This window comes from Podarcis vaucheri (genome assembly GCF_965113315.1).
Source record: "Podarcis vaucheri genome assembly, chromosome: 4".
Lineage (NCBI taxonomy): Eukaryota > Metazoa > Chordata > Lepidosauria > Squamata > Lacertidae > Podarcis > Podarcis vaucheri.
In genome coordinates this window covers 7,302,970-7,324,446 of record NC_138762.1, presented here as the reverse complement: position 1 = coordinate 7,324,446, position 21,477 = coordinate 7,302,970, and the positions used below count along the sequence as shown (strand labels likewise).

The 21,477-nt window shown below is 47.6% G+C and overlaps 1 protein-coding gene and 1 long non-coding RNA gene across 2 annotated transcripts in view; one reads left to right on the top strand and one right to left on the bottom strand.

Annotated features, from left to right (window-relative positions):
* LOC309530663 overlaps positions 1–21,477 on the bottom strand; it is a 174,700-nt gene that overhangs the window by 83,463 nt on the left and 69,760 nt on the right. The window lies entirely within an intron of this gene.
* LOC309530310 (uncharacterized protein) overlaps positions 1–21,477 on the top strand; it is a 125,753-nt gene that overhangs the window by 92,761 nt on the left and 11,515 nt on the right. The window contains exon 5 of the mRNA XM_082219121.1: positions 20,677–20,759. Within this exon, the coding sequence (XP_082075247.1) occupies positions 20,677–20,759 (83 nt within the window). The remainder of the gene's footprint in view (positions 1–20,676; positions 20,760–21,477) is intronic.

Genomic DNA, 21,477 nt, shown 5'->3' with positions numbered 1-21,477 from the left:
GGTTGGTGGCAGTGGGGAAGCGATCACAGTGGTGGCACAGGGATCAATAGACTGTCAAATGTCTGGGGACCCTGTGTGGTCGCCACAAGGCCACCTCCCAGGTTATTTTGGTTTTTTTCCAAACGCAACCTTTTATTCTTCTGCAACTTGCCATACAATTTCTCTTTCAATTTGCCCTCTTAAAAAATAAAAAAAGTAAACGCACAAAGGTCACGAAGAAAACAAAATACAAGAAAATACAAACGTGGACAGGTCCCATCTTTCCGGGCAAAACGCAAAAGTTTCTTTAAAAGAGGCTTTCCCAAACTTGGGTCCCCAGTAGCTCTCGGACTACAGCTCCCATCATCCCTCCCTATTGGTCCTGCTAGCTAGGGATGATGGGAGCCGTAGTCCAAAACCAGCTGGAGACCCCAGTTTGCTTTAAAGGGAAAGTAGGCTGGCCCTGTGACACCCTCTGCTGGACAAAAGCACTGCCCCAGAATCTGAACCACCCCCAGTACTGCTAAATGGAATTTATAGAGCGCAAAACTGAAGTTTGATCGGCACTTCAACCTCTTGGGAGTTTCCAGGTGCTTTCTGCGCCACCTAGAGTACCCACAGAATTGTGGCTTCTACTGGCAACACACAGAGGACAACAAATGAAATAAATAAAAAAATAAATAAGTAATAAATGAAATAAGAAGCGAAATAAGAAACTGAGAAAATAAGAATCCACTGTTTGCCTCGCCTTGTCCTCCGTCAACTGCCACCAACTGCTCTCTCCTCCACTCGCCTCACTACTAACCCAAGTCTGTGGTCCTTGTCACCATGGCAACCCCCCCTCACCTGGACCTGGGCCCACCTATTGGGAGATGATCTATAATGAAATGAAAAAAAAGGTTTAAGATAACCTTTGTTAAAAGATCAGAAGCGTTTTTATTAGGAATTTTAGGGAAGAATTTACCAAAAGATAAGGAAATTCCCTTCATGTATGTGACAACAGAATTTTACTAGCTCAAAATGAAAAGGCAATGAAAAAGCAGCGAAAGAACACTGGCAAGAAAAGTTGATGGAATACACTGAAATGGTGAAGCTAACTCAGAGACTTAAAGAGAAGGACAATAATGACTTTAAAAAAGATTGTGAACCTTTTAAGATGTATATACAGAAACAATGCATAGAAATGAACTCAGTGGCAGAATTTGAGTGATACACTTACAATGGACAAATACAAACAGAAAATGCAATTATGAGGTAAAAATGAGAAGAAGAGACAAATGTTATAACCTTCATTTTAATATATAAGGAATACAAATTTATAAGCAAAAGAAACAGAGGTGTTATAAACCAGGAAGGGAAGTTGGGGGAATTCGCATGGCGGGGGAGGGGTGTTAATTGAAATTGTAAAATGAAATTTGAATGTTTGATTATGTTAAAATTTCTTTAATTAAGTTATATTTTTTTAAAAAAAAGAAAGAAAGAAAAGCAATGGCTCCTCTTACTTAAGGGCCCCACAGACCTCATGGGACACCAGAGCAGATTCCCTTGTTGCTTTTTTGAGTCAACCAGCAATGGGGGTTGCATTTCCTTATTTCCAGGAGAGCTATTGCTAAAGCACATGACATGCTCTTCACACTTAGTTATCTATTAGGAACACAGGCACAAATTATTGTGTGTGTGTTTGTATTTGCAAACTACCCCAGTCTGAGCGGTGAGATTCCAGGGGTCCCAGGCGCTTTCCCATCTTCGGTTTCCTTGGAACGAAAGTCAGCGGAGACTGTGGCGTCTTTACAATATCTAGTTTTATTTACTCACATACACAACCTGAGTGTAGGACGGAGGGGCTCACAGCATCAACACCCATCTTGCTTCTCTATTAGTCGCAGCTTTGGATCCGGCACAGAGCAAGCTGGTTTCGGGGTTTCCCATAACTCTCTCTGGGCCTTGCTTTCCTACCTAGCAGCCAGGTGAGACGGGAGGGGGGAGGACAGCCCCCCCATTAGCTGCAGCTCTTGCAACCCAGCTCCTTCGTTGGGAATGCTGAGGAGGACACTCTATGGCCAGCGAAGGCCCTTTTCTTGCCAAGAAACTTGTCTGTGGGAATCGTGCATCCATAATGTTATGGAAAGGGTGAATGTCTTCTAGAATTCTCTGGTGTCACCAGAAGAGTAAGCCATTCTTTTCAGTTAGGTCTGTTCTCAACTGCAGAGGATGAGTAGCCTTGGGAGCCTCTTGGGGAGATGGAAGTGATGAAAGGACTGAATCCATGAGGGAGAGCTACGTGCTCTGAGATGGGGGAACCTTCGGGCAAAGACCAGCAGAGAAGGGATGCTGTTGGCTGCTGGTTTCTGTTCCTCCCCACTTTCCCAAAGGCCGTCCTGCGGGAGGAAAGATGCCTCAGAGTTAGGGGCCAGTCTCGGCCAAAGCGGCCCCCACTGCCCTCACCACGGAGTCCCTGGCACTCCTGGACCATGAGGGTTGCAGATTTTGGTCTTAGACCAAATTGGGGGCCAAACTGTCAGTATTTCATTCTCCCATTGCTAGTGTACCATGATATCCAGGTTTACACCTGTACTGTCGGTGTAAGAATGGAAGTCAGTCTGTAAATCACTTCCATCCTTTGTTCTGGAGACGGCTGTGGAAGACAGCTCACGCCATGTTTCTTTGTTATTTTCCGCTGTAAATAAAGCTTGATGTCACATACCAACACAGTCTGCAGCACATCTGCAAAGAGAAGGACAGGGGGACAGGTGAGTCCCTGAGCACCTGGCAAAGCTATTCCAAGAGTTTTCTCCTGGATTCCAAGTCCTATTACAGGGGAGGGACACCCCAGGCGTTGGGGGCTAATCCTGGCCTCCTTCAACCAGAATGTGGTTCCCCACGCTAACGAAATGCTATTAGTAACATTACGCTATTAGCAGCCATGGAGATTCCACCTGCCTCTTTTGAAAGGAGAACACTAACCTGATCAATTTAAATAATAATAATAATAATAATAATAATAATAATAATAATAATAATAATAATAATAATAATTTATACCCAACCCATCTGCCTGGGTTTCGCCTGCCACTCTGGGCAACTTCCAACAAAATATTAAAATACAATAGTCCATCAAATATTAAAAGCTTCTCTAAACATAATAACAACAACCATCCATTTTCAGTCCTTTGAATCAGCAATTAAGCATTTCTGGAAAAGGGAATGGCATACTTTTGTATATTAGTATAAAAAGCATGCATAGGAAATTATTATTCATTTATGATGAGAATAGGATTTATTTCTTTTGAACCTCGCTGGGTTCCTCCTTGGCAGCCAGTGCGATTGTTTCAGCAGGGCTAGAACTCAGGACCCGCTGCCTTGAGGGACACCTAAGAGCAGTTGGGCAGGGGAAAGGTCTCCCTTGGGAGGTGGTGGACTCTCCTTCCTTGGAGGTTTCTCAGCAGAGATCGCACGGCCATCTGCCATGGATGCTTTAGCAGAGATTCCTCCATTGCTGGGGGTTGGACTAGATGACCCTGGGATCCCCTCCTATCTCTCCACTCCTGAATTCTAGGAGGAGCTTCCTTGCCTCCTGCAAAGCCCTTTTCCCTGCAAGCTCTTCCTCTGGTTTCTGGACAAGGGAGGGAGATGCTCAGAGTCCAGCCAAGAGCCTCACCCCCCAAAGGATATCTGGGCATGGGCGTAGCCAGGGGGGCAGCTGCCCCCTAAATCCATAAAAAATAATAGAAATCTGAGGTTCTGCCAAGCGAGAGAGGGCTGAGGTGGAGGGACTCGGCTTGGCAAGGGTTAAAGGGAAGTGAGCTGCCTTCCTAGAGAGGCCAGGAAGCAAGAGGGGGCCCGGTCCTCCAGAGCCAAGGCCCCTCCCTCCCCAGTCCTTCCCTTGCTTTGGGGTCTCTCCTGCAAGGGCTGCCTCGCTCTCCCCTCCCGGGATCTGGTGAGTCTCCTCTCTCTCTCCCCAGGGGGTGCAGTGGGGAGACGGGGGGGGGGTCCCAGGGCTGCAGCAGGGGAGGGGGCCTGGGGGGCCTGATCCGGGAGGGGCCAGGTCTGCCACGCTCTCCTTCCTGGAGATCACAGGATCCCAAACTCACTTGGCCCTCCGCCCCCCCCTTTCAGAAAAGATCTCCCTTCTTTAAACAAAGGAGTCCCTGGGACTTTAACTCTGTGTGACATCGCTCAGCCTCATTGCGCAACAGAGGAAACATGTGCAAATGGTTTGGAGGAGGAGGTGGACTAGCCCCCCCCAAAGAAAACCCACGAGGAGGGAGGAAGGAAAGGTGGGAGAGAAAGGCCAGGAACAAAGAGAGGGATCCCAGCCCCTAGTCTGGCTGCTGCATTGCAGACCAGTTTCCCCAGTCGTCTCCCAGGGCAGCTCCCCACGGAGGCCACTGCAGCAATCCCCTCGCACCCAGAGCAGGGCATCCCAGGACCACATCCTCTCTGTCCCAAAGGGATTGTTGATGGCAAAGGGAAAAAGGTAAAAGGCGGATCTACACGGATCCTCTTGAATTCATATGATTTTTTCATCCAAATTAAATAAAACCACCATGATATTGTAGACCATGTCTTACTCTGTAGAAAGCATCAAAAAAATCACGCATCCACTGTTTCGGGGGGGCGCAGGGGCGCAAAAACATGGTTAAAAAACACGGATCCTCATGGATCCTCATGATTTTTCCACTAGATCAGCCCAAAGTCACCATCAGATCAAAGATCATGGCCATGGGCACAGCATCCACCACAAAAATCACGGATCCACGGCTTCCTGGCGAAACCGTGGCCCAAAAACGTGGTTTTCAAGAACGGATCTTCATGGATCCACACGCTTTCTGCATCGGGCCAACCCAAACTCACCATCAAATCACATATCATAGTAAGGGGCACAGCCTACACCACAAAAAACTCGGATCCACACCTGCCTGGCCACGTCCTGGCCCAAAAACGTGGTTCCAAAGCACGGATCCTCATGAATCCTCATGTTTTTTGCACTAGATCAGCCCAAAGTCACCATCAGATCAAACATCATGTCCAGGGGCACAGCATCCACCACAAAAATCACAGATCCACGACTTCCTGGCGAAACCGTGGCCCAAAAACGTGGTTCCGAAGCACGGATCCTCATGGATCCTCACGCTTTTTGCATTGGGCCAACCCAAACTCACCGTCAAATCACACATCATAGCCAGGGGCAGAGCCTGCACCACAGAAAACTCGGATCCACGGCTTCCTCGCCACTCCATGGCCCAAAAACGTGGTTTTGAAGCACGGATCCTCATGGATCCTCACGCTTTTTGCACTAGATCAGCCCAAACTCACCGTCAAATCACACATCATTCACAGGGGCACAGCCTGCACCACAAAAAACTCGGATCCACAGCTTCCTGGCCACTCCATGGCCCAAAAACGTGGTTCCGAAGCACGGATCCTCATGGATCCTCACACTTTTTGCATTGGGCCACCCCAAACTCACCGTCAAATCACACATCATTCCCAGGGGCACAGCCTGCACCACAAAAAACTCAGATCCACGGCTTCCTGGCCACTCCAAGGCCCCAAAACGTGGTTTTGAAGCACGGATCCTCATGGATCCTCACGCTTTTTGCATTGGGCCAACCCATACTCACAGTCAAATAACACATCATGTCCAGGGGCACAGCCTGCACCACAGAAAACTCGGATCCACGGCTTCCTCGCCACTCCAAGGCCCAAAAATGTGGTTCCGAAGCACGGATCCTCATGGATCCTCACACTTTTTGCATTGGGCAACCCCAAACTCACCGTCAAATCACACATCATTCCCAGGGGCACAGCCTGCACCACAAAAAACTCAGATCCACGGCTTCCTGGCCACTCCAAGGCCCAAAAACGTGGTTTTGAAGCACGGATCCTCATGGATCCTCACGCTTTTTGCATTGGGCCACCCCAAACTCACCATCAAATCACACATCATGTCCAGGGGCACAGCCTGCACCACAAAAAACTCGGATCCACAGCTTCCTGGCCACCCCATGGCCCAAAACGTGGTTCCGAAGCACGGATCCTCATGGATCCTCACTCTTTTTGCATTGGGCCACCCCAAACTCACCGTCAAATCACACATCATTCCCAGGGGCACAGCCTGCACCACAAAAAACTCAGATCCACGGCTTCCTGGCCACTCCAAGGCCCAAAAACGTGGTTTTGAAGCACGGATCCTCATGGATCCTCACACTTTTTGCATTGGGCAACCCCAAACTCACCGTCAAATCACACATCATTCCCAGGGGCACAGCCTGCACCACAAAAAACTCAGATCGACGGCTTCCTGGCCACTCCGAGGCCCAAAAACGTGGTTTTGAAGCACGGATCCTCATGGATCCTCACGCTTTTTGCATTGGGCCAACCCATACTCACAGTCAAATAACACATCATGTCCAGGGGCACAGCCTGCACCACAGAAAACTCGGATCCACGGCTTCCTCGCCACTCCAAGGCCCAAAAATGTGGTTCCGAAGCACGGATCCTCATGGATCCTCACACTTTTTGCATTGGGCAACCCCAAACTCACCGTCAAATCACACATCATTCCCAGGGGCACAGCCTGCACCACAAAAAACTCAGATCCACGGCTTCCTGGCCACTCCAAGGCCCAAAAACGTGGTTTTGAAGCACGGATCCTCATGGATCCTCACGCTTTTTGCACTAGATCAGCCCAAAGTCTACATCAGATCAAACTTCATGGCCAGGGGCACAGCATCCATCACAAAAATCACGGATCCACGGCTTCCTGGCCATACCGTGGCCCAAAAACTTGGTTCCGAGCCACGGATCCTCATGGATCTTAACGCTTTTTTCATTGGGCCAACCCAAACTCACCGTCAAATCACACATCATAGCCAGGGGCACAGCCTGCACCACAGAAAACTCGGATCCACGGCTTCCTGGCCACTCTAAGGCCCAAAAACGTGGTTTTGAAGCACGGATCCTCATGGATCCTCACGCTTTTTGCACTAGATCAGCCCAAATTCACCGTCAAATCACACATCATGGCCAGGGGCACAGCCTGCACCACAAAAACCGAGATCCACGCCTTCCTGGCAACACCATGGCCCGAAAACGTGGTTTTGAAGCACGGATCCTCATGGATCCTCATGCTTTTTGCATTGGGCCAACCCAAACTCACAGTCAAATCACACATCATGGCCAGGGGCACAACCTGCACCACAAAAAACTCGGATCCACGGCTTCCTGGCCACTCTAAGGCCCAAAAACGTGGTTTTGAAGCACGGATCCTCATGGATCCTCACGCTTTTTGCATTGGGCCAACCCAAACTCACCGTCCAATCACACATCATGTCCAGGGGCACTGCCTGCACCACAAAAAACTCGGATGCACGGCTTCCTGGCCACTCCATGGCCCAAAAACGTGGTTTTGAAGCACGGATCCTCATGGATCATCACGCTTTTTGCATTGCGCCAACCCATACTCACAGTCAAATAACACATCATGTCCAGGGGCAGAGCCTGCACCACAGAAAACTCGGATCCACGGCTTCCTCGCCACTCCAAGGCCCAAAAACGTGGTTTTGAAGCACGGATCCTCATGGATCCTCACGCTTTTTGCATTGCGCCAACCCATACTCACAGTCAAATAACACATCATGTCCAGGGGCAGAGCCTGCACCACAGAAAACTCGGATCCACGGCTTCCTCGCCACTCCAAGGCCCAAAAACGTGGTTTTGAAGCACGGATCCTCATGGATCCTCACGCTTTTTGCACTAGATCAGCCCAAACTCACCATCAAATGACACATCATTCACAGGGGCACAGCCTGCACCACAAAAAACTCGGATCCATGGCTTCCTGGCGACACCGTAGCCCAAAAATGTAGTTTTGAAGCACGGATCCTCGTGGATCCTCACACTTATTGCACTGGGCTACCCCTAAATCACTGTCAAATCACACTTCATGCCATGGGACACAGCTTGCACCACAAAAAACTCGGATCCACGGGTTCCTGGCCATACTGTGGCCCAAAAACGTGGTTTCAAAGCATGGATCCTTATGGATCCTCATGCATTTTCCATTGGCCAACCCAAACTCACCTTCAAATCACACATCATGGCCATGGGCACAGCCTGCACCACAAAAAACACGGATCCACAGCTTCCTGGCCACTCCATGGCTCAAAAACGTGGTTTTGAAGCACGGATCCTCATGGATCATCACACTTTTTGCATTCGGGAACCCCAAATTCACCCTTTATTCAAATATCTTGTACATAACCACAGATCTGACCACAAACATCATGGATCTACTGCCAGATGCTACCCTGGATATATTGGCCAATTTTTAGGTGGGTGTGCTGGGATGGAGGAAACTGAGTCGGCTGAATCTCTATCCTTTAAGGATGGGCGTCCAATGGCTGGGCCAGAATAATTTCAGTTTGGTTTGCCAGCTCCCAGCTCTTCATGCGGCGCAATAGTCACCTGTAGCCGCTATCAGGAGTCCCGGTGTGGTCCTGGATGCTTCTGTCTCTATGGAGGCATTGGTCACAAATGTAGCCAAACTGGAATTTTTGAATCTATGTTAGGTTAGGAGATCGGTACCGTACCTGTCCCTTTCCAGCCTAGCCATGGTGAACCATGCAGTAGTCACCTGCAGACTAGACTACTTTAACTTGCTGTACACCTGAGCCGGGGAGTGCAGGGTATAATTGTGATAGAGAGAGAGAGAGTGAGAGAGATAGATATGCAGGGCTACCCTTGAGACTGCTCCAGAAACTCCAAATGGTCTAATATGCAGATGCATGAGTTCTTACTTGGACTTCGTGGAGAGCCCACATTCAGTTGGTTGTTCATAAGCTGGATTGGCTCCAGGCGGAGTATCGAATCAGGTTCAATGTTTTGGTGCTAATCTTTAAAGCCCTAAACAGTCTGTGACCTTTCTTATCTGTGGGAATTATCTTCCAATATACCCCCCATGAGTGTGACGCTCATCTAACAGCAACCTACTGGTGGTCCCTGGCCCAAAACATATCCAGCTGTCCTCAACCAGAGCCAGAGCCTTTTTGGTGGAACGCTTTGTCTAATGAGAACCAGGGCTCAGTGCAATCTATCTCAGTTCTCTCACTTGTCATGGTGAGTGGGCTTGCACATTCCTATGACCCTTGTGAGCGAAGCCGTTGGGAATCCCGTACTCCCAGCAAGGTCAAAGAAAATTAAATATGCTCAGAGTCCTGTAGTGATTTCATGCTCTTTATTGCAGCTTGTAAAACAGTGATTGAATTTCCCCCCAAACCTCAGGCTTTTATATACATTATTTACACAATGAGTCCCGTCTGACTAGCTGATTCTGCTTCCCTCCTGGAGCCTGGTTGGTCTTTTCCTGCAAGCCAATCAGTTCTTGCATTCTAGGATCCTACTTGCCTATTGTTCTAGGATCCAAGCTTAGTACATAACAGGGAAGGAGTTAGACAAAGAATGATCCAAGAAGTCCTCAATGGCAGAACAGGTGGGTGATAACAAGCAGTGTGTTACAACGGCTCTGAAGGCGGATGAAGGCTGCAGCAGATAGGATCCACCAGTTTGTCATGACTACTCATGCCATCAGAACAGAGCCCTACTGCGAAGACTGTGCGTTGGTCAGCGTGCACTAATCTACACACATAAAACAAATTCACGCACAGGCGTCTTCCAAAAACCAAACCCAACCCCCCCAAACCCTCCCCCCATGGCCATCACTAAATGGCTACTGTGGCAGGAATGTGAAGCCCCTAGTCATGAACCGACACATGGGCGGTCAGTCGTTCTGACTCAAGGAATGAGGCCGTTGAGCATCTCAGCAGCTGTATCCATGACTGAGCAGCCCTTTTTAGGATCCACTATGCTCACCCCGAAAAGGGGAAGGGGCTGGAAACGGTGCCCTAAACATAGTATGCCTCCCTTTTTCCCTGACTGGATTACCACGCCCAGGTGGAATCTCTTTTCCCATAGTTTGAATCCATTATTCTGCATCCTAGTCTCTAGAACAGCAGAAAACAAGCTTGCTCCCTCTTCAACATGACATCCCTTCAAATATTTAAACATGGCTATCATGTCACTCCTTAATCTTCTCTTCTCTAGATTAAACAAATCCAGCTCCCTAAGTCTCTCTTCATAGGGCTTGGATTCCAGACCTTTTACATTTTGGTCACCCTCCTCTGGACATGCTCCAACTTGACAATATCCCTCTTCAACTGGACACAGTATTTCAGGTGTGGTCTGACCAACCAGAATAGTGTGGTGGCATTCCTTCGCTTGATCTAGACACTATACTCCTATTGATGCAGCCCAGAATTGCATTGGCATTCTTAGCTGCCACATCACACTGTTGACTCATATTCAGCTTGTGGTCGACTAAGACTCCCAGATCCCTTTCACAGGTACTGTTGTCAAGCCAAGTGTCCCCCACCTGTGCGTTTCATTTTTTCTATCCAGGTGTAGTACCTTACATTTCTCCCTATTGAACTCCATATTGTTGGTTTTGGCCCAGCTCTCTAGGCTATTCAGGTCATTTTGAATTCTGACCCTGTCCTCTGGTGTATTAGCAACCCCTCCCAGTTTGCAGTCATTTGCAAATTTGATTAGCACGCCCTCTATTCCATCATCCAAATCATTTATAAAAATATTGAATAGCACCAGGCCCAGGACAGAACCTTGTGGAACCCCAGTAGTCATTTTTTTCCAGGATGAAGGTGAGCCACTGATGAGCACTCTTTGGGTTCAGCCCATCAACCAATTACAAATCCACCTAACAGTAGCTTTGTCTAGCCCACATTTTACTAGTTGTTTTGCAAAAATATCATGGGGGACCTTTTCAAAGGCCTTACTGAAGTCAAGGTAAGCTGGTACAAGGGAAAGCAGGATTGTAATTACTGTAAAAATTACTGATTACTTTGGATCAGCAGTCTCAACCTAACCCGCTATGTGGGGAGAGCCACGTGTTCCTTTGGAAGGCAAGTGGAATACAGTGTGATATACTGACAGCTGTTTTAAAAGATGTAACTGTAACTTAAAATCCAGTATCAGGAAAAAAAAACAAAAATAGATGGTCCCTGTGTGGATAGTCATGTTTGCATGATGGGGCCACCTCCAGTGACCATGTGGCCTGATATAAGAGGGTTCTAAAATCAGTCCTGAAAGTAGACTGATTGAGAATGATGCACGCATAGCTTTTGCTCTGCCATTAACAAGGTGAGCTGAAGCAAATTCTTGCCTCCCTTTGGGCTTAGCAATATTTCCTACAGCATTCTTGTTGAAGGGCATTGGAGAGTTAGGTGAGGGTCACTTTTCTGTTTTTCCATCAAGCCCCCAGACAAGAATGCTACAGCATCAGCCCCAAACACTCAGTCTCATAACAAAAAATACTCAACGGAGTTAGGGCTGAGGGTAGGGGAAGTACAAGTATGATCTTTCCAGTCCTCTAGAAGCTGACCTGTCAGGGAACTGCCATCGGAGGAACAGGTGGTGGAGGGGCTCACGGAGGCTGGGAGAGACTCAGCAGCTGAAGCAGGAACCAGCAGGGGGAGAGGTGAGTCTCTGGTGGAAGGGCTCACGGAGGCTGGGAGAGACTCAGCAGCTGAAGCAGGAACCAGCAGGGGGAGAGGTGGGTCTATGAGGGAAAGCGAGCAAGAGGGAGGGCTCAGGGACACGTCCAGCGAGAACAGTGGGGAGGTTTCTGAACCTCCCATAGGGAGACCCACTCCTCGCCGGAAACTGTCACGCCGCGAGTCCAGAAGACGTGTTTCTGTTAAGGAGCTTTTATGCTGGAAGCGATTCCGAAAGCAACCACTGTCGGAATCTGCCAGTGACTAAAGGAGCCATGTCTGAGGGGCTCCGTCACAGACAGAGGTTTGTGGACTTGAACAAACTCTGAGGGACTACGATTTTACGCACAAGCAGCTCATCATCCCATCACATGACCCTTTTGGTCATTTTGGTCATGGAGCCAAATATCTGTTTCCAAGTTTAAAGAGTCTAAACAAGTAAAGAACAAGCTTGCCCTTTACATGCAAAAGCCCTGAATTTCAGTCCATTGGGCAATGATAGGCTGGGAGGAGGGAGGTAAGGACTAGCACCTTCTCTGCCCTCCACCTCCAACAGCTACACCTGAAAGTTTCATGATGGGGTTCGATTTGAGAAGCTGAATGTTTATAAAGGCACTTAGCCAATTTCTGCCACGGAAATTCTGAACAGAAACACTCTGCAGGTTCAGCCCCCAAAAGAAACTGCTCTATGGTCTCTGTGTTGGGAAATGGGAAAAGATCTTGCTCATCACCAACCTTCCCTCCACAAATCAGTATGACTATGAGGCCGAACTGAACAGCTTGCTCCAGAGTTTTAAGAGATACGTTTCTGTGGTGTGGTAGTTAAGAGCGGTGGACTCCAATCTGGTGAGCTGGGTTCGCTTCCCCGCTCCTCCACATGCAGCTGCTGGGTGACCTTGGGCCAGTCACACTTCTCTCTGAACTCTCTCAGCCCCCCCTACCTCACAAGGTGTCTGTTGTGGGGGTGGAAGGGAAAGGAGATTTTTAGCCACTTTGAGACTCCTTCAAGTAGAGAAAAGCAGGATATAAAAACTAACTCCATAAATAAGAATTCTATGGAAAAGGACCATCCCTGCCATGATGATGAAAACTATATGTTTGGATTTTGCTGTATTATACCAACCTGTAGAATATGACAGTTCGCAGTTTCAAAATCTATTTGGCCACAGTGGATTGACAGTCTGGACACACAAAAACCTCTGGAAGATCTTTTGAATCAATGCCTATGCGAAAGCAGTGGTACCAGTCCTTGCAGTTTCCTTCACAGTAAGCCATAGTTAGGTCACCACTGGGCCTCCTGCACCCTTCCTTCAAGAAACATAGTGACCAGCAGCCTTCAAACAAGGCTATCTGAGCAACAGGTTAGTGTATCCTTCCATCCCTCTGGGCATGATCGAGACACAGTAATGTAACTCTCGTTCAAGATTTGTCTCTTCTTGGGAGGAACAGCATCAATTTCCACTTGAAAATATTTGTCTTGTCCTTCAAAATAGGTTTTCCCACAGTACTGTATTATTTCTTTTGCAATCCAGGGTCTAATGGCAGCCATATCCTTTTGTATGAACTGTAATTGGGCAGCAGAAGCAATCAGATGGGCAATGGTACATGTGAAAGGACCGTAGTCACTGGAATTATGATACCTTGCCTGGGTATATCAGTTGGTGCAAAAAATGATCAGCCGCAAAACTATAGGGATATTTTGAATCCATCTTATACAAACATGCTAAGAAGGATGTTATTGCATCAATCACAGAGTGGTTCAATCCATGTTTGGAATCTAGATAGAGCATGGTCTTCCTTTTAAAAATGATTACTATCAGTTTCCAGTGGACTTCTCTGTCATTTACTGGAATAATCAAAACACCTTTCTTTAGCACTCCAAATCTCAAATAGTTCTTCAGAGCTTGCACTGGCAATCTTTGACATATCTGCATGAAGTGGCAAGTACGGTAAGTGGGAAAATTGTTCCATTGTGACCTAGCTCTTTCGCCATGATCACCCTGGAGGCAAGAAAGGCATCTATTATGCTCCTTCAGGTATATTGCATCGAGGCCGTTTAGGGCTTTAAAGGTCAGCACCAACACTTTGAATTGTGCTCAGAAATGTACTGGGAGCCAATGTAAGTCTTTCAGGACATATGTTATATGGTCTTGGTGGCCACTCCCAGGCACCGGACTAGCTGCTGCGTTCTGGATTAGTTGTAGTTTCTGGGTCACCTTCAAAGGTAGCCCCAAGTAGAGCACATTGCAGTAGTCCAAGCGGGAGATAACCAGAGCATGCACCACTCTGGTGAGACAGTCCGCAGGCAGGGAGGGTCTCATCCTGCGTACCAGATGGAGCTGGTAGACAGCTGCCCTGGATACAGAATTGACCTGTGCGTCCATGGACAGCTGTGAGTCCAAAATGACTCCCAGGCTGTGCACCTGGTCCTTCAGGGGCACAGTTACCCCATTCTGGACCAGGGAGTCCTTCACACCAGCCCACCCCCTGTCCCCCAAGAACATAACTTCATTATTGGATTCTCCTCCAGCTTCATTGAAGGGGCGCTGCGCAGAGAGGAAACATTGTGCAGTGCCTCTCAAGCGAAGCAAAGCCTGGAGAGCAAGAGGGATCAGTGTGCACCGACCCCTCTCGTTCTCCAGGCTTCAGGCGGCTTACCACAAGCCTTCGGAGATCAGCAGGAACTTGCGCTGTGCTCCAAAGGCTTCAGGCGGCTATCCCTGAAGCCTGGACAGCGAGAGGGGTCGGTGCGCACCAACCCCTCTCGCTCTCCAGGCTTCAGCGAAAGCAACGCGTAGCCTCCAGAGCGAGGCAGGAGCACTCCCTCTGCGCTTCGGAGGCTTCGTGTTGCTATCGCTGAAGCCAAGGAGCCTGCATTCACTCCATAGGACACACACACATTTCCCCTTAATTTTTGGAGGGTAAAAAGTGTGTCCTATAGAGCGAAAAATACGGTAGTCATATATTCTCCTATCGGCTCTAATAATAATATTGCAGTGGTGACATTAACAGTGCAGGTAAGGGGATTTTTGTGATTTTTGTAGAGCAACTCATGATTTTTGTGGTGCAGGCTGTGCCCATGGCTATGATGTGTGATATGACAGTGAGTTTGGGTTGGCCCAATGCAAAAAGCATGAGGATCCATGAGGATCCGTGCTTCAAAACCACGTTTTTTGGGCCTTGGAGTGGCCAGGAAGCCGTGGATCTGAGTTTTTTGTGGTGCAGGCTGTGCCCCTGGGAATGATGTGTGATTTGACGGTGAGTTTGGGGTGGCCCAATGCAAAAAGTGTGAGGATCCATGAGGATCCGTGCTTCAAAACCACGTTTTTGGGCCATGGAGAGGCCAGATAACTGTGGATCCGAGTTTTTTGTGGTGCAGGCTGTGCCCCTGGGAATGATGTGTGATTTGACGGTGAGTTTGGGTTGGCCCAATGCAAAAAGTGTGAGGATCCACGAGGATCCGTGTTTCATAACCACGTTTTTGGGCCATGGCATTGCCAGGAAGCAGTGGATCCGAGTTTTTTGTGGTGCAGGCTGTGCCCCTGGACACGATGTGTGATTTGACGGTGAGTTTGGGCTGATCTAGTGCAAAAAGCGTGAGGATCCATGAGGATCCGTGCTTCAAAACCACGTTTTCAGGCCATGGATTTTCCAGGAAGTCGTGGATCCGAGTTTTTTGTGGTGCAGGCTGTGCTCCTGGCTATGATGTGTGATTTGACAGTGAGTTTGGGGTGGCCCAATGCAAAAAGCGTGAAGATCCATGAGGATCCGTGGTTCGGAACCACGTTTTTCGGCAATGGTATGGCCAGGAAGCCATGGATCTGTGATTTTTGTGCTGGATGCTGTGCCCATGGCCATGATGTTAGATCTGACGGTGACTTGGGGCTGGTCTTGTGCAAAAATCATGAGGATCCATGAGGATCCGTGCTTCAAAAGCACGTTTTCGGGCCATGGATTTGCCAGGAAGTCGTGGATCCGTGATTTTTGTGGTGGATGCTGTGCCCCTGGCCATGATATGTGATTTGACAGTGAATTTGGGTTGGCCCTATAAAAAACGCTTGAGGATCCATGAGGATCCGTGCTTCAAAACCACCTTTTTGGGCCACGGAGTGGTCAGGTAGCCGTGGATCCGTGATTTTTGTGGTGGATGCTGTGCCCCTGGCCATGATGTTTGATCTAATGGTGACTTTGGGCTGATCTAGTGCAAAAATAATGAGGATCCATGAGGATCCATGCTTCAAAACCACGTTTTTAGTCCATGGTGTTGCCATATAACCGTGGATCCGATTTTTTTGTTGTGTAGGCTGTGCCCATGGCTATGATATGTGATTTGCCATTGAGTTTTGGTTGGCCCAATGAAAAAAGCGTTAGGATCCGTGAGGATCCGACCTTCAAAACCAAGTTTTTGGTCCATGGCGTTGCCAGATAACCGTGGATCCTAGTCTTTTGTGGTGCAGGCTGTGCCCCTGGACATGATGTGTGATATGATGGTGAGTTTAGGGTGGCCCAATGCAAAAAGTGTTAGGATCCATGAGGATCCGTCCTTCAAAACCACATTTTTGGTCCATGGTGTTGCCAGGAAGTTGTGGGTCTGTGATTTTTGTGGTGCAGGCTGTGCTCCTGGCTATGATGTGTGATTTGACTGTGAGTTTGGGGTGGCCCAATGCAAAAAGCGTGAGGATCCATGAGGATCCGTGCTTCGGAACCATGTTTTTGGGCCATGGAGTGGCCAGGAATCCGTGGATCTGAGATTTTTGTGTTGCATGCTGTGCCCCTGGGAATGATGTGTGATTTGACAGTGACTTTGGACTGATCTAGTGCAAAAATCATGAGGATTCATGAGGATCCGTGCTTCGGAACCACGTTTTTGGGCCAGGGCGTGGCCAGGCAGGCGTGGATCCGAGTTTTTTGTGGTGTAGGCTGTGCCCCTGGCTATGATGTGTGATTTGGCGGTGAGTTTGGGTTGGCCCAATGCAAAAAGTGTGAGGATCCATGAGGATCCGTTCTTGAAAACCACGTTTTTGAGCCATGGTGTGGCCAGGAAGCCATGGATCCGTGATTTCTGTGGTGGATGTCGTGCCCCTGGACATGATGTGTAATTTGAAAGTGAGTTTGGGCTGATCTAGTTCAAAAATCATGAGGATTCATGAGGATCCGTGTTTTTTAACCATGTTTTTGCGCCACTGCGGCACCACGAAATCGTGGATGCGTGATTTTTTTGGTTCTGCCTAGTCTAAGATGTGGTCTACAGTATCATGATGTTTTTATTTTGTTTCAATATAAAAATCATATGAATTCATGAGGATCCGTGCCTCGGATCCATGTTTTTATGGTGCTGCAGCGCGGCAAAGTGTTGGATCCACGTTTTTTATAGTCCAGATTGTAGGCGTGCCTTCTAGGTGTGATTTGACACTGCATTTGTTGGAATTATTTTTAAAAAAGTGGAGGATCCATGAGGATCCGTGTAGATCCGCCTTTTATGCAGACCCATGGCAAAGGAGCCGGAAATGGGCGCTGCTACTCACGGAGCCTCCAAGGACCCTGGAATCAATGGCTGTGTGGGTGTTAAGCTATCTAGCAGAATAATAATAATAATAGTAACAATAATAATAAATTACCCAGCTAAATATCAAGGTAGATGTCTTTGGCCTGCTCACTTGGCCCTCAGGGGGTTGATCAGATACATACCTGGCCCGCAGAACAAAGAAAAAGGGACCCCACCCCAGGAGTCTGTCTGGAGAGCGGCAGAGAGTCCAAGTGCAAGAAAAGGAGACAGAAGCAGGGAGTGGGGGTGGGGGTGGGGAGCAACTCCTGAGGACCCCCAGGTGAGAACCCCTACTAGAGCCAAGCACCCATTTTTCACAAGATACAAATGATTTGCTTGTCAGTCAGTTCTGACTTCATGCATTGACTGGAAGGCAGCAGAAACCAGGTTGATTAATCTCCCAGAAATCCCTTCAGTTGCCTCCACATTTTGCATTGCTAGAAGGCTAGAGACTTACTTCTCCTCTTCCTACTCTTTCTTTTCAAAAAGATAGCTCACGGTCTGGGATGCGGTGCAGTCCAGCCCTGGTTCCCACCAAGACTCATCCATGCTTGCTCAGGGAACCATATCCCCCCCTGTTCTACGAATTCTGTAACAGAACAATGTATTTGCTTTGTAGGATTTCCTTGAGCTTCTCATTAAGACGGGCAGAACTTGTCAGGAGACCAAAGGGTTCCTTCCGATCTCTCAGAGGCTTCCTGAGAGCACAGATGGATGAGCGAGACTCAGCTGGCCCCGAAGCAGGAAGAGGCCATGCCAGCCAAACTGGGAGCAGTGGGGGATTCTGGGAAAAGCCAGTGCAGTGCAGAAGATCCTGGGTGTGGTGGAGCCAGCAGTTGAGGCAGTTCTGCTACCAGGAGGCCAAAGGACCCCGAGAGGTTTGCAGCCGTCTCTACCACTTTTGCCACCAGTGGCTGAAGCCAGAAAGGCACACGAAAGCTGAGATGCTGGACCTGGTGATCTTGGAGCAGTTCCTGGCTGTCCTTCCCCCGGAGATGGAGAGCTGGGTGAGGGAATGCGGAGCGGAGACCAGTTCCCAGGCGGTGGCCCTGGCCGAAGGTTTCCTCCTGAGTCAGGCAGAGGAGAGAAAGCAGGTGAGAGAGACTTTCCTCTGGATACTCCCAAGGGGCTCCAAACAGGACAGAGAACATCCCATAATGATCTGCTGATGTCCCATTTGTTTTCTTGGAAAGCATCTATGGAATGATGCTTCAAGTCTTTGCCATTCTCTGTCTAATATTTCTCACCATTCTCTGTTTTGAATCCTTGTTTCTTTTTCAGGGAAAAGAACTCTTTGCAGAAATGGACCTGGATTCCTGTGAGGCAGAGAGGCCTCCGTTGGACACCAGAGAGAGGCCACTGGGTAAGGAGGAAGGTGGTTTTTCTCTGTCTGGTCCCATTCTGTTGGTTTTCCAACTCATCTGTGAGTTGTTATCATCTTGTTTTGTGGGGAGACAGTTGGGAAGAAGGGTCCAGAGGAGGGGTGATGTATTTCTGCACCACAAACATATGAAATGGGCACAAACGTCCAAATGCTCTCAGCAGATAAGGCTTTCTCAAAGGCCCATCTGTAGTAAGAGATGCCCTGTTTCACCTGTGAGAGAAGCAGGCACTCCAGGCGTCCTGATCACCGCTTTTCTCTTTTTTTATATAAATTTTTTTATTGATTTTACAAAATTTTTATAAACAATACAAACAAATAAAAAGACAAACAAACATGTATAATTTCATAACCTTTTTTTTCATAAACCTCACTTCTCGGACTCCCCCAAACCTCCCCTTTCTACATCCCAATTTCCAAAATTATTTCAGCAAATCCTAAACTTAATTTTATCAAATATATTCCTTCTTATTCTTTTCATTAACTTAATCTTTTGTCGCTGTAATCTCCTTTTCTTTCTCAAAACCTCGACATTTTAGCATTCATCAATTTTGTAATAATTCTTAAGATAGATTTTAAATTTCTTCCAATCTTCTTCCGCCGTCTCTTTCCCCTGTTCACGAATTCTGCCAGTCATTTCGGCCAATGTCACCTTCATCTGCCATTCTTCCAGGGTGGGTAGATCTTTGTCTTCCAATACTTTGCGATGAGTATTCTTGCTGCTTGACTGGGGTCATGTACCACCTATAAATCATTTTCATAATATTTTCCTTTAAGGCATTACATGCCGTAAATTTTATACCGGTGGTCCATAACCATTCCCAGTCCGCAAACATAATATTATGACCAATGTCCTGTGCCCACTTAATCATAGCTGATTTAACTGTTTCATCTTGTGTATTTCATTTTAGCAACAAGTTATACATTCTTGACAAATTCTTAGTATTGGGTTCTAACAGTTCAGTTTCTAATTTTGATTTCTCCACCTGGAAGCCAACTTTCCTGTCTTGTATAAACCTCCATTATTTGATAATAATGGAGCCAATCTCGTACTTTGGTTTTCAATTTCTCATGACTCTGTAACTTCAATTTATCTCCCTCTTGTTCCAAAATTTCCCAATACTTTGGCCATTCGGCTTCCATATTAAGTTTCTTCAAAGCTTTAGCTTCCAAAGGCGATAACCATCTAGGGGTCTTATTTTCCAACAAGTCTTTATATCTAATCCAAACATTGTATAACGCTTTTCTGACAATGTGATTTTTAAAGGCCCTGTGCACCTTAACTTTGTCATACCATAAATATGCATGCCAACCAAATGCATTATTAAAACCTTCTAAATCCAAGATATCTGTATTCTCGAGGAGCATCCACTCTTTCATCCAGCAAAACGCTGCTGATTCATAGTACAGTTTTAAGTCCGGCAGGGCAAATCCCCCTCTTTCCTTTGCATCCGTTAATATTTTAAATTTTATTCTGGGTTTTTTGCCCTGCCAGACAAATTTCGAAATATCTTTCTGCCACCTCTTGAAACAGTCAATCTTGTCAAGAATTTGCAATGTTTGAAACAAAAATAACATTCTAGGCAATACATTCATCTTAATAGCTGCAATTCGGCCTAACATTGAAAGTTTCAAATTTGACCATATTTCTAGATCTTTTTTAACTTCTGACCAACATTTCTCATAGTTATCTTTAAACAGATTCAAATTCTTAGATGTCATATGAACCCCTAGATACTTCACCTTCTTAACCACCGTCAAACCTGTTTCATTCTGGAACTTCTCCCTTTCCGTGACTGTTAATTTTTTTTCCAAAACCTTAGTCTTTTGTTCGTTCAGTTTAAATCCGGCCACTTGACCAAATTCCTGAATTAACTCTAGAACCCTTATTGTACTAGTGTCTGGCTCTTGTAAAGTAAGTACTAAGTCATCTGCGAAGGCCCTTAACTTATAATGTTTAGCTCCGACCTGTACTCCTTTAACCTGCTGGTCCTCTCTAATCATGTTTAGCAACACCTCCAGAACTGAAATAAAGAGTAATGGGGAGATTGGGCACCCCTGTCGTGTCCCTTTTTCTATTTTAAATTCTTCAGTTATCACATTATTTACAATCAACTTAGCCTTTTGTTCAGAGTGTATGGCACCCATACCATTCTCAAATCCTTGGCCTACCCCCATCCCTGATCACCGTTTTTCTCTTGCAGGTGACAGAATGATGCCGGCAAGACTTCCTGATCCGTCTTTTCATGGGGGCAGAAGTGAAGCAGCGGCTGTGGAACCAGATCAGGTCAGGGGAAGCTGCCTTGTGGGGACAGAGGCCGAGGGATGGAGCAATGTCATGCACTGGTTGGGGACAGAGGAATGGTGGGAGGAAGCAGCCGGGGAACCAGGAAGGGAAGACGGCTCAGAGCCAAAGGAGTGGAGGTAGAAGAAGGATGAGCGGTCAGAGGGAGAAGAGGGAGAAGCCTGGGAAGAGGAGGTGTCAGAAGCTGAAGTGGAAACAGAGCTTAGTGTGCTGGGAGACTCTGTGGCAGAATGCAGTGCAGAATCGGAGGCAGAAGAGGAAGGAGGCGAGTGGGAGAGGAAGGTCGGGAGGCAGAAGTGAGTCAGGATAAGGAAGAGCCACCGGTGGATCCCTCTCCGTTTTCCCGAAGCCACCCTCCCTGCTTGTCTCTCAGAGCCAGGAGACCCCCTGCAATGCAGAAATCTCTGCAAGATCATGCTAGAGACAGATGGCCATTCAAAACAGTCTTATTTTATTTCTTGACTTCGGTTACCAGACGCCCCCTTTTCCCAGGGACAGTCCTCAGATTTGTCAATAATTCTGCGGACAAATACCATCCCTGGAATGTCCCCAGATTTCACCTAATGTCCCCGGGAAATGCAGCAGTGGCAGACTCAGCAGCCCAGAGCTGCCTGAGACATCCCTGCCCCCTCCTGCTTGCACGCACGCAAGCAGCAGTTGGGATGAGGCTGCTCCGAAAGGCAGTGTAAAGCCTCGCTTT